The 13,558-nt window shown below is 43.0% G+C and overlaps 1 protein-coding gene across 1 annotated transcript in view; it reads left to right on the top strand.

Annotated features, from left to right (window-relative positions):
* The first annotated feature begins 2,246 nt into the window (after positions 1 to 2,246).
* Positions 2,247 to 13,558, top strand: part of cdk5rap1 (CDK5 regulatory subunit associated protein 1) — a 34,557-nt gene continuing 23,245 nt past the window's right edge. The window contains exons 1-4 of the mRNA XM_038803068.1: positions 2,247 to 2,265; positions 6,209 to 6,312; positions 12,418 to 12,452; positions 13,440 to 13,540. Of these exons, the coding sequence (XP_038658996.1) occupies positions 6,235 to 6,312; positions 12,418 to 12,452; positions 13,440 to 13,540 (214 nt within the window). The 5' untranslated portion in view covers positions 2,247 to 2,265; positions 6,209 to 6,234. The remainder of the gene's footprint in view (positions 2,266 to 6,208; positions 6,313 to 12,417; positions 12,453 to 13,439; positions 13,541 to 13,558) is intronic.

Here is a 13,558-nt window from a genome sequence, read left to right as displayed (position 1 = left end):
CCATTCCACTCCCAATACTTGCCACCTTTACTCGCTGCCCTGCATGCTGCCTGTGAGCAGGGATGCTAGCGAGTGGGAGGCAGTGAGTGTACAGGAACATAGAACATAGAACAGTACAGCACAGAACAGGCCCTTCGGCCCTCGATGTTGTGCCGAGAAATGATCACCCTACTCAAATCCACGTGTCCACCCTATACCCGTAACCCAACAACCCCACCCCCCCTTAACCTTACTTTTTAGGACACTACGGGCAATTTAGCATGGCCAATCCACCTAACCCGCACATCTTTGGACTGTGGGAGGAAACCGGAGCACCCGGAGGAAACCCACGCACACACGGGGAGGACGTGCAGACTCCGCACAGACAGTGACCCAGCCGGGAACCGAACCTGGGACCCTGGAGCTGTGAAGCATTTATGCTAACCACCATGCTACCGTGCTGCCATAGGAGTTGGGCAGCCAGTGAGGCAGCGAGCAGATTGCACCTGCAATCCCAGGATTTTCAACTGGTGTTTTGGGGTTCAATTTTCTGTGAAAACTGCAATCCTTAACCACGGTGAAAAAGACACAATTTAATGACAATACATTTGTTTCAATGTCTTTACTTTGCTTAATATAAGCCCGTACCAGCCTCCCCGGACAGGCACCGGAATGTGGCGACTAGGGGCTTTTCACAGTAACTTCATTGAAGCCTACCCGTGACAATAAGCGATTTTCATTTTTTCATTCATTTCATTTTTTCAAATGGTACAAATCTTTGCTGGCAGTGATGTCAGTAGTTTGTTTTCATAAAAAGATGTAGAAACTTGTGGCCTTGTTCCGTTGGGTTTATTGCTGGGTGTTTTGGTTACTTCTTTAAACTTTAATGGTCCCTAACCTAATGGTAACAAAATTGGGAGCTCCTCATATGGAAGTATTTCTCCAAGCATTTCTGACCAACCTCAGTACTTTGCTTTAGGAAGAAGAAGCAGAAGTTCACACATTATGTACCTTGGTGCACATTCTCTAGGTCTTCCACAACCAGTCGTTGCCACGGGAGCATCATTAGCCTGGAAATTATATTTTGGTTTCGTTATAAAATTCAGAAATTGCTAAAATACATCGCTCTCCATAGATGCTGCCAGATCTGCTGAGGTTTTCCAGCATTTTCTGCTTTTATTTCAGATTTCAGCATCCGCGGTATTTTACCCTTATTGTGATTTAGTTAAAGTTTCCTTTCACGTTTTGTTTTGAAAAATTATGAGCATAATAACACCTTCAATAAGATGCAGGCTTAGTCGATCCTGTTCCCATCACACAGGTGGTTGTTGCTTCCTTTACTAAAATGGCGGCGAGCCGACTTTGCGACCCCCTTCAAACATGCGGAAGCGCACACGTCTTTCCAAAGATGGTGACGCATTGCTCTTTCACACAGGCGGGAGCGCACGCGGCTTTACAAAGATGGAGATGCATTGCCCTTTCGCGTAGGGGGGGAACGTACGCGGCTTTACAAAGATGGAGATGCATTGCCCTTTCATGTAGGGGGGAAACGTACGCGGCTTTACAAAGATGGCGACGTATTGCTGTTTCACATAGGCGGGAGCGCACACGGCTTTACAAAGATGGCAGCGCATTGCTTTTTCACGCATGCGGGAACCGGTCCCCGCCATGACAGTCGCTCTGCAGTTTTAGTCATGCGCAGTAGTGCGCCCGCCATGAGGCCATTCGGGACTGTGAACAGATTCTTGTTGAGTTGCAGCGCGTCCCGGCTTCATGGGCAGCTTGGAGCCGGCCGGTGCGCTTCAGTGGCCGGGAGCCAGGTCGGACACAGGCCGGAGCCGCCACCCAGCTTCAGAAAAGGCGGCCCGTCCCTGCGGGAGTTTATCCAGAGAGCGCCCGAGAATGGGGCGGAGGCCGGCGTGTTGGCCGCCGAGGAGGCGCCGCCCTACCTGAGCGGGGTGGGAGTGTCTGGCGGCGGGAGGAGAGGTGGGTCTTGTGAGCGGGAGGCCCTGCAATCAGCGGCAGCAAAACCTGCGCATCTCTGCCAGGTTTTCAAAAGCTGGCCTTTTCTGGCGGATCTCTGGCGGAAGTTTCCCTAAAATTGACGCTGATTTTAATGCTCCCACCAAATCTGTGCGCCACGCTTATTAACTAGCACCAGGGTGTGAAAAATCCGATATAAACAAGGATGGGGAGGGGGTTTCTGATGCCTTAATGAAATTGATGTAAAGTAATGATTTTAATTATGCACCGGAGGCACAACAGGTCGAATCCAACTGTGGAAATGTAATAATTCTAATTCTGTGCATTTTAGTGCCATGAAATGTATAAACATTTACAAGAAATCTTACAACACCAGGTTAAAGTCAAACGGTTTATAAAAAATCATTGGTTTCAGAGTGCAACTCCTTCATTACCTGATGAAGGAGTTGCACTCTGAAAGTTATTGATTCCAAATAAACCTGTTGGGCTTTAACCTGGTGTTGTGAGACTTCTTCCTGTGCCCAAAGCTGGCATCTCCACATCGTTTACAAGAAATACAGTGCTGATTTCTGCCAGAAGGAATATGTTTTAAAGGTTATTGAGAAAGCATCTGGGGAATAGTGGGTGTAAAAGGCATTAAAATGTCCAATCAGCCATGATTGCATGAATCGGCAGAGCAGGCTTGACACACACAATGTTCCTAATTGCGGTGTAAGTGACCTTACAATGATGCCACATTTGCATGCAGGTACATGTTGCCTGGCGCTGGCTGTACAAATGGTTACTTCAGCTCTGTGACTAGGCAGGCAGCCAGAGGTTTTTAAAAAATAATTTGCCCAATTTAATCAAAATTTGCTTGTAGGTTTGCTATTTTGTGAAATCTCATTTATTCCCATCAATAGTATAATTTATTTTGGGGATTTTCACAAACAATAATGTGAAACTGCAGCATATTTTTTAAAAATGCTGAAAGCAGGGATGTCTTGGGGGGGGGGGGGGGGGGGGGGGGGGGGGGTGACATGCGCTCAGAATAAGAGGTAAGACATTTAGCACCCAGATGGGAAGGAATTTCTTCACTGGGAGGGTGGTGAATCTTTGGAATTCTCTACCCCAATGGGCTATGGAGGCTCAGTCATTGAGTATATTCAAGACAGAGGTGGTTAGATGTCTAATATTTGAAGGTATCAAGGGATTTGGGGAGGGTGCAGGAAAATTGAGTTGAGGTAGAAGAACAGCCACCATCTGGTTGCATGGCAGAGCACGCTTGACCTATTTTTACTCTTCTTTCCTGCCTTCCTCTAAATAGCTGTTTTGGGATGTGTGAGGTCAACATGGAGCAAGCTGCTGGCAGGACCTGTGACAGTAACTGCCATTGCATTTACCTTTGCCTCCTGTCATGCTGCAGTGCAGTCTAGCTTGACCTCACCAATACCTCAAACTCATTAGATGGTTGGAAGTGGTGTGCCATTCTGTCATTTGGGCACAGCTTTGATTTGCAGTACTGTGGGGAGAAGGCAGGGAGAGGAACAAGGTGAGTTGCCCTTGCAGGGAGCTGGTACAGACACGGCAGGCCGATTGCCTCCTGTGCTGCAACCATTCTGTGGTGCTATGATTCTTGCCTTCACATTTTGTGTGACAACCACTTAGTTTTGTCAGTCGCAAAAGCTGAAACTATAGTTTAAAATTAACCACCTTTATAATGGTTATGAATATCTTTGTTTTCACATATGACCACTTGACTTGAAGTTGTAACTTCAAACTCACACCTTCTCCCCACTTCATGAGTTCATATGGACAATTTTCACGCTCTCTTTCGGTAAGATCCTAATGCCAAATCCAATATGGGCTGGAGCTTGCTCATGATCTACAAATTCCGTTAATCCTGCATACTAACTGCAGTGGCCCAACTCGGTCCAATTTGAAAAATCTGCTCCATTGTTTCACTGCCTTCATATAGTCAACATCGTGTTTCTCAGAACTTAAAAGATTGGTTTTACACTTGACTAAAGAATATCATCTGTTTTTTAGCTCAACCTACATTGAGGGTGGGATTCTTTGGCCATGCCCAGTGACCAGAAATTCCCGCCTAAGGTCAACAGACAGTTACATGGTCCCCGTCCTGTCGGTAGCGATCTTGCAGCGTTCGAAAAATCCAGTCCTTAGTTTATAAATCTGTGTTAAGGGGCGGCTCAGTGGCGCACTGAGGACCCGGTTCGATCCCGGCCCCGAGTCACTGTCCATGTGGAGTTTGCACATTCTCCCCGTGTCTGCGTGGGTCTCACCCCCACAACCCAAAGATGTAATAAAATAATATTTTTTATTGTCACAAATAGGCTTACATTGGCACTGCAAGAACATTCCTGTGAAAAGCCCCTAGTCGCCACACTCCGGCACCTGTTTGGGTACACTGTGGGAGAATTCACAATGTCTAATTCACCTAACAGCAAGTTCTTTCAGGACTTGTGGGAGGAAACAGAGCACCCGGAGGTAACCTACGCAGACTCAAGGAGAACGTGTAGACTCTGCACAGACAGTGACCCAAGCTGGAATTGAACCTGGGACCCGAGTGCTGTGAAGCAACAGTGCTAACCTCTATACTAACTTGCTGCCCCATGCAGGGTAAGTGGATTGGCCATGCTAAATTTCCCCTTAATTGGAAAAAAAAATTGGGTACTCTATTGGTGTTATCTTTAGGGGTGTAGGACCTGTTTCTGATCATTTTGGCCGCAATGGTTTTTCTAATTTTCGCATGTGTGAATTTGAAATGTTGGAACTATTTATGTAACCATCCCTTTAAAAACAGATGTCGGTGTGATCTAACAGAAAGGTTTCACAATGTTATTTGTGGTGGGTTTTGCTGGAAATTTTCTGCCGGTGAATTCTCCACCGCTATCTAATCACACTTAGTCACTTTTTTTGGACCTTGGGGAGTTTCTCACCGGTTTAGCCCACACTTGAGGAGCTGAGCTCACTGACAGACTGGCTTCTTGGAGATAAGGGTGCACCGATCTCTAAGTGAGGTTGTGGGTCCCCCATACCACCCACCCCAGCATACATGGGCAGTACCACCCCCAAGTGAGGATACACCTCAATGAGGTTGCTGATTGCCCCCCCCCCCCCCCCCCCCCCCCCCGGTCAGGTTTTCCCATTATCACTTTCAGCCCCCCCACCCTTCACCCCGCCCCCCCAAACATTCCAGAGGCTACTTCATCCCACCCTGCAACACCCCCCCCCCCCCCCCACCCAATCATTCATACCCCTCCCTCCACCCTCCTTTCATGGGCATGGTTCCCCCTCAGGCCCTGATGCTTAGCAATGCCACCCTGGGAAACCTGGTACTGGCACCCTGAGAGTGCTGCTGACTTTGTGGTGCCACCTGGGCACCTTGACAGTGCCATTTGGGTGGATTCTGCGAGGTGTCATGATTGTCGGGTTCGCAGGAGGCCTCGCCCAGCATCTATCGGCCACGTCGGCCCCCGGTTGCATGTGCATGGCTGGTAAATCGCGACCAATATATATATAACTTGTTTACAATGAAAGGTAATATACAAAAGGCTATTTTTCAGTTTTTGTTATGTTGCAGCTTGACATTTTTATTGTGAAAAACACAGAAATAAGTTGGACTCTTGATTAAAAATAAGAGATTTCACAAATTGGCAAACCTCCAAATGAATTTTGATTAAATTGGGAAAGTTAGAGCACTCCTCTTATCCTCGCAGCATGGGAAAATGTAGAATTGGTGGGGGTTGAAATTGCAATTTATAATCTTTATTAGTGTCACAAGTAGGCTTACACTAACACTGCAGTGAAGTTACTGTGAAAAGTTCCTTGTCGCCACACTACGGCGCCTGTCGGGTTCGCTGAGGGAGAATTCAGAATGTCCAATTCTCCTAACAAGCAGTTCTTTCGGGTCTTGGGGGTGGAAACCAGAGCACCTGGAGGAAACCCACGCAGACACGGCGACCCAAGCTGAGAATCTAACCCTGGCGCTGTGAGCAACAGTGATAACCACTATGCTACCGTGCCGCTCATACATTCTTACTGCAGTGGCTGATATTTAATTATGTTTTAAAAATTAAACAAAAAGCTACACAACATGCTGCCTTTAAAGTAGCCAAACATTCAATCAGAGAAGAAAAAAAGATTGCAAGAATGTTCATTTGATGAGTTTTGCTACACTTGAGGTTCCAGTACCTAAAGTTTGTCTTTCTATCATTTTATTTGTTTTACTGTTTGTCATTTCCAGTGTTTTTTGAAACCTATGGGTGTCAAATGAATGTTAATGACACAGAAATTGCTTGGTCCATCCTCCAGAAAAATGGTTATGTGAAAGCCAGCAGCTGCACTGAGGTAAATTATATAAATTTTGTTGACGTATAGCTGTTGCATCAGACAAGTGTTTTAGAATCATTGATCAATCATAGAATCCCTACAGTGCAGAAGGAGGCCATTCGAGTTTGTTTAGCATCGGTTCCTAATTGAGGAAGGAAAATCAACCAGAAATGGCACATCAGTTATACTGCAATTATGTTTATCAGAATGTAGTCCAGTTGTCAGGCTTGTAGGAACCTGGAAGGCCACTAGCTTAATGAAGCAAGAAAAATAATCCACCACTTGTTATTTCTCTGTTCCTGTTTTCTATGGGTGTCTCTAAAGCACAATGCAGTTAGATCCGTAGGACTGTGAAAGCAGCCTTCAGAAGGATAGCTGTCCGATTGTACCCAATTCTCTTGGGAGAATCCAGTGTCAGAGGATGCATGCTGATTAACTTGGTTTTGTTTAGCTGGTAGTGAGTGGTTTTCACAAAACAATTGAGGTATATGAACAATGGACAGTGCATGGCAGCCAATGCGAGCTCATGCACATTTTTGGCAAGCTGATGTAGTACAGCAAAATTCAAAGTGTTCCACTTTGATCTTAATTGATCTATTGAAGTGAGCGATTGAAAGGAATAGGATGCGATTGATGTAAAAAGAAGTTGGTCAAGAGCAAAAGACCTAATGTCCGGACACTGTTTAAAAATGGCAGGTGACAGTGTTACGATCCCCATGGAGACAGAACTTTAAAAAGTAAGTTTGAACTTCCAGCTAATGGCTGAAAGAATTACATAATAAAATTTCATATTTTAAGACATTTACTATAACAAAAGGCTTTAGCATTATTGACTAAACAGTATTCTTACAGGCAACCTGCACTTAAATCACAGAAAGGAATATCCACTTTATTTTTAGCACAATCCAATAAATATACTTCACAGATCTAAATTACACTGCCCTTTAAGTAGATATTCAGCTCTCTCAAATCAGTTCAAAATGATTCTTAGCTCCCGGAGGCTTACCTTTTTTCTGTTCTCAACCTGGTAACTTCTAACTCCAGAACTGTCCTTCATGGTGAATGTATTACCAGAGATCCTCCTCTAACGCACACTAGGCAAATCTTCCAGCTTCATTTTAACTCCTTTCGAACTTGATAATTTCAATCCGAGCATGAGCTTCCACCGACATGGTGCACCAGAGACTGTTGGTGCTCTCTCTCCAAGACCCTGGAAGAATAACCTGTCTGTGATATTCAGTAATATTTTAGGAAAGCTTGGAACCCGATACTGTATCACATTGGTTCCTCGGTGTTTCCACGCACTGGCTTCCTCTGTTTCCACGCACTCCATCAAGTCCATCACCATGGCAATGCAAATCACATGCGCCTTAGACCATTGTGAAATTAAATGGACAGTTTAAAGCACAATTGTTTACAAGCCAATATTCTCAACACTTTTCTGGGACTTTGGAGACTCCTTTCCATCCATTGTCAGCACACAGGCTTCTCCAATTGTAAACACCTTGCACCTTCTTGCTAGTAACACAATATGAGCCCCAATTAAGCTCTAGTCAAACCATCTAGAGTTCCTGTCAGACAAACTTCACAACAGAGAGATCTCGGTGTCCATGTCCATAGATCCCTGAAAGTTGCCACCCAGGTTGAGAGGGTTGTTAAGAAGGCGTACGGTGTGTTAGCTTTTATTGGTAGAGGAATTGAGTTTCGGAGCCATGAGGTCACGTTGCAGTTGTACAAAACTCTGGTGCGGCTGCATTTGGAGTATTGTGTGCAGTTCTGGTCGCCACATTATAGGAATGATGTGGAAGCATTGGAAATGGTACAGAGGAGATTTACAAGAATGTTGCCTAGTATGGAGGGAAGATCATATGAGGAAAGGCTGAAGGACTTGAGGCTGTTTTCGTTAGAAGGTTAAGAGGGGACTTAATTGAGGCATACAAGATGATCAGAGGATTAGATAGGGTGGACATCGAGAGCCTATTTCCTCGGATGGTGATGTCCAGCACGAGAGGCGTAGCTTTAAATTGAGGGGAGATAGATATAGGACAGATGTCAGAGGTAGGTTCTTTACTCAGAGAGTAGTAAGGGCGTGGAATGCCCTGCCTGCAACAGTAGTGGACTCGCCAACACTAAACACATTCAAATGGTCATTGGATAGGCATATGGACGATAAGGGAATAGTGTAGAGGGACTTTAGAAGGGTTTCACAGGACGGTGCAACATCGTGGGCCGAAGGGCCTGTACTGCGCTGTAATGTTCTATGTTCATAATCCCCTTCATTTTAAGTTAAGTTAAAAAGACAGTCTCAAACAATCTTAGAAACCTCACAATTGGAGCAAGAGCATCAGCAAAGCAGATTGTAGAAGCCAGTTTGTAGAGATTTTCCTCCCCAATTAATGTATCAGTTCTGATAAAATAGAGACAGTTTGCTCTTGAAGAAATTTATATCTCTTAAAATAAACCAGTGAGTACTGTCAGAAGCAGAACATGTCAGTTAACATTTGTCACCATCCTTTGAGATTGCACCACAGGATTGTTTCTGAAGTTGTTATAGCTCTGGCAGTGCGGCAGTGAGTGTATCAATCTTGTTTGCTGACAGCTTAAAACCCTCAAACTTGTGTTCAAATGACTGACATTTGTTTTATTAATATTGCATATAATTTGTATCGTGGTAAATATAGTGACCTGATTGTCACAAGTTTGGCAAGCATTGAAAAACTATTGGATAACATAAGAACTAGGAGCAGGCATAGGCCATCTGGCCCCTCGAGCCTGCTCCACCATTCAATGAGATCATGGCTGATCTTTTGTGGACTCAGCTCCACTTTCCAGCCCGAACACCATAACCCTTAATCCCTTTATTCTTCAAAAAACTATCTATCTTTACCTTACAAACATTTAATGAAGGAGCCTCAACTGCTTCACTGGGCAAGGAATTCCATAGATTCACAACCCTTTGGGTGAAGAAGTTCCTCCTAAACTCAGTCCTAAATCTACTTCCCCTTATTTTGAGGCTATGCACCCTAGTTCTGCTTTCACCCGCCAGTGGAAACAACCTGCCCGCACCTATCCTATCTATTCCCTTCATAATTTTATATGTTTCTATAAGATCCCCCCTCATCCTTCTAAATTCCAACGAATACAGTCCCAGTCTACTCAACCACCTCATAATCCAACCCCTTCAGCTCTGGGATTAACCTAGTGAATCTCCTCTGCACACCCTCCAGGGCCAGTACGTCCTTTCTCAAGTAAGGAGACCAAAACTGAACACAATGCTCCAGGTGTGGCCTCACTAACACCTTATACAATTGCAGCATAACCTCCCTAGTCTTAAACTCCATCCTTCTAGCAATGAAGGACAAAACTCCATTTGCCTTCTTAATCACCTGTTGCACCTGTAAACCAACTTTCTGTGACTCATGCACTAGCACACCCAGGTCTCTCTGCACAGCAGCATGCTTTAATATTTTATTGTTTAAATAATAATCCCGTTTGCTGTTATTCCTACGAAAATGGATAACCTCACATTTGTCAACATTGTATTCCATCTGCCAGACCCTAGCCCATTCACTTAACCTATCCAAATCCCTCAGTATCCTCGCCACTCATCTTCGTGTCATTTGCAAACTTGGACATATTGCCCTTGGTCCCCAACTGCAAATCATCTATGTAAATTGTGAACAATTGTTGGCCCAACACGGATCCCTGAGGGACACCACTAGCTACTGATTGCCAACCAGAGAAACACCCATTAACCCCCACTTTGCTTTCTATTAATCAACCAATCCTCAATGCATGCTACTACTTTACCCTTAATGCCATGCATCTTTATCTTATGCAACAACCTTTTGTGTGGCACCTTGTCAAAGGCTTTCTGGAAATCCAGATACACCACATCCATTGGCTCCCCGTTATCTACTGCACTGGCATTAGTAGCTACATTTTATGCTGATTCAAATATGTCAGAAACATAGCTGACAGTACTGTACCTCATAATATGTTAGTGTTTAAAACATAAGATACAAAATTACTTGTTAAAATAATTGGGGGTGAGTTGAGGGAGGCAATAAACAAATAATGACCAGAGTTGATGTCATGGTCAGTGGTGCCTTTCTGTCATGAGATTGTCCGATCAGAATCTAATCTCATCATTTGGGCTATTACTTTCAATTTCAGAAATTTATTAAATACTTGAAAAGTTGTTGAACTATTGGGGTTCTCTGAACGGACCTACTGAATATGCTGGTCAAAAGTTTAAACCAATAGAAATTTGCTACCAAGTCTGTCTATCGAACTTATTCTTTAACAGTAAAATTGATGAGTACGCAGTTACCTATCTAGTCCATAGAATCCCATAGATCCCTACAGTACAAAAGAAGACCATTCGGCCCACCTCAGTCCACACCGACCCTCCGAAAGGGCACTCTATCAAGGCCCACTTCCCATCCTATCCCCGCAACCCTTCTTACTGATCATGGCCAATCCACCTAACCTGCACATCTTTTTGTAATCTTGTAGAACTCCTTTAACCATGTTAGTTAATTTACATTAATAAAACAAAATTTTCTGTTTTCAGTTATTTATGTTGTGACAGTGAAGGGAGGTTACAAGGAACCACCCATATGAACCACCCAAGGACTATACTCAAAAGTTTACAAACAGTTATTTTCAGGATTCTGTGTTGAACAATATTTTAAAATGCAAAATCTAGCATTGTATTGGTGATCATTTACTGGAATCTCTTGGTTCTGTGTAATCGTATTCCCTGAAAACACACTTAATTTGCAGTTTATCTCCAGTCAGTATAGCATGCACAGTCTGGGTTATCTCCACGTTTCAAAGTGGAGGAATTGCATAATGGCCATTGCTGTTTTTCTGTTGCTCTTGAGATTTAACAAGTGATTGTTAACCCAGTTGAATGGGTAACCCAGTTACTCTCTGCACAAGATTACAAATGACAGAACATAGAAACTATGACTGCTTATTGCCTTTTGCAGTTAACACAAGTAAAAATGAGTTGGGCGAAACTCGATTGTACCATGAAAGGTTCACACATTATTCATCTGTACAGATGTAATGAAGCATCACTTCTACTTGTCAGTCTACTTTGCAAGTCTACTTAACCAGCTTTCCTGTTACCAACCCCATAAATTTCAATTTGTCCAAAATGCCACTGCCTGCATTGTCAGGTGCACAAACCACTCCATTCCCAATGTCTCCAACTTCAGTAAACTACATTGACTTCTTATCTCCCAGAAGACTGATGTTTGACATCCTTGTTCTAAATAGTTTTGCCCCACTGAACCTAATCCATTCCTCAGCACACATGCTCAACTTCTCAAGTATAACTTTTTTGCTTGTTTCCCTCTTTCTCTTAGATTAGTCGATGCTCCTTTCGATCCTGTATCTTGGCTCCCTGGAAATGTAATTTCTCTGCTTTGTTAACTCTTCTATTTTCTAAACTTAAAGTTATTCTCTTTGATCTCACCTTGGCCCTCCCCCAAGCTCTTCCTTTTGCCTTACTGCTCAGCACTAAGAGAACAATCCGGTGTTAAACTTAATATTTTGATTGGCAACATAATGTCAGGATTTCTAAACACCGCTTATAGGTAGATTTTGATTAATGAGTGAGAAGAACCCTCTAACAGTTAAATTAATTTTTATTAGCTCTTTGGTTTCCCTTTAGGCTTAAGGCAAATATATCAGATTAATTGAAGTATCGCAATATGCCATATAATAGAATGCTCAGTGCTGTTTAAAATCCAGAATGTGATGTTTCTGCCATGGATCATTGAATAACCTTGTCAGAAACAAGGGAATAAATTCTCACCCAAGAATAAAATTGTTCATTTCATCTGTGTGTGTTTGATACAGTAAAAGATTAGTGTGATGTAGAAGCGTGTGAACCATGTCTGAGATTCAATTATGTTGATAAGCTGCTCAGTATGCCTGCTCTACAGTAATCTGTTCTATTCTTTATCTCATTGTTTCAGGACTTGGCTGAAACACTAGGTTATAAGTAACTGAACAACGTATACACTCCACATATAGTTTCTTTAGATTTCTATGCATTACTAATTGACTGTCCTTTTGACAATCTGACTTGTATTTTTTTTGATGCAGGCCGATGTGATTTTGCTCGTGACATGTTCAATCCGGTATGTCTTTTTCCATGACCTTTCTATATTTATTAATGCAGTTATTTTAATTTGTATTTCTGCAGTGAGTTTTTGCAGGTTTTTTTTGTTCCATACCCATTTACATTCAAGTGAATTGTTGGGCAAAGTTTGCAAGGACACCGGTGGCTGGCAGGAACTTGAGACCGTCGATGACAAATCCGACTCCCACCCCCCCTAAAGCTGATCCTGTCCTGAAAAATAAGGCTATGATTACAGTGTGTACATAAAAGGAAATGAAGATAGCTTTATTAGCTGCTGTCTAAACATTGAATGAGGAAGGGAAATATTGTCATGTGAGAGTGCCTTTAAGAAATGTGTGTGCATATAAATATCTCTAGTGAGAGTACCTTTAAGAAATGGGTGTTTACCACTGCTGTGATGTCAGAGTGGGTGGAGCTGGGCTGTTTAGGCTGTTTGCTGCAGGATGTGTTTTAGTTTCGTTTTCAGAGCTGGATAGCTGCAGTCACAGAAGGTGTATTAGAATCTCTCTCTAACCTAAAGACTGTAAATCGATCCTGGTGATTTAAAACTAATAACAGTAGTGACTTTAACCTGATGTGCTTCTGGTAAAAGGTGTTTTAAGTCGTATGGATGTTGAAAGCTTAAAGGATTACTTAGTGTTGTATTCTTTGGGGGTTGTATTTGAATTAATGGTTGATAAGATGTTCATTATATGTTTTAAAAAGGTTAACTTGAGTTCATAGAATAAACATTGTTTTGCTTTTAAAAAATACTTTTCCATTTCTGCTGTACCACACCTATAGAGTGGGCCGTGTGCTCCCCATACCACAATCTATTAAAAGTTGTGGGTCAGGTGAACTCCACGATACACTTTGGGGTTCTCTAAACCCTGGCCCATAACAATATGAAGACAAACATGGGGCAGCTACGAGTTTAGTTTAGCATAAGGTGTAACTGTTTTAAAACATGTCAATGTTTTAAATAAAGATCACTTTTTAATTGCAGGGAAAAGGCAGAGCAGACCATCTGGAACAGACTGAAGCAGCTTGCATCGCTGAAATCCAAGCGGACAAAGTCTCAAGTTCCACTGAAAATAGGAATTTTAGGTAATTTAGATAATCTAA

Source organism: Scyliorhinus canicula, chromosome 7 (genome assembly GCF_902713615.1).
Source record: "Scyliorhinus canicula chromosome 7, sScyCan1.1, whole genome shotgun sequence".
Taxonomy (NCBI): Eukaryota; Metazoa; Chordata; class Chondrichthyes; order Carcharhiniformes; family Scyliorhinidae; genus Scyliorhinus; species Scyliorhinus canicula.
Note: the sequence above shows the minus strand (reverse complement) of the source record. Positions and strands in the feature narration are given on the sequence as shown.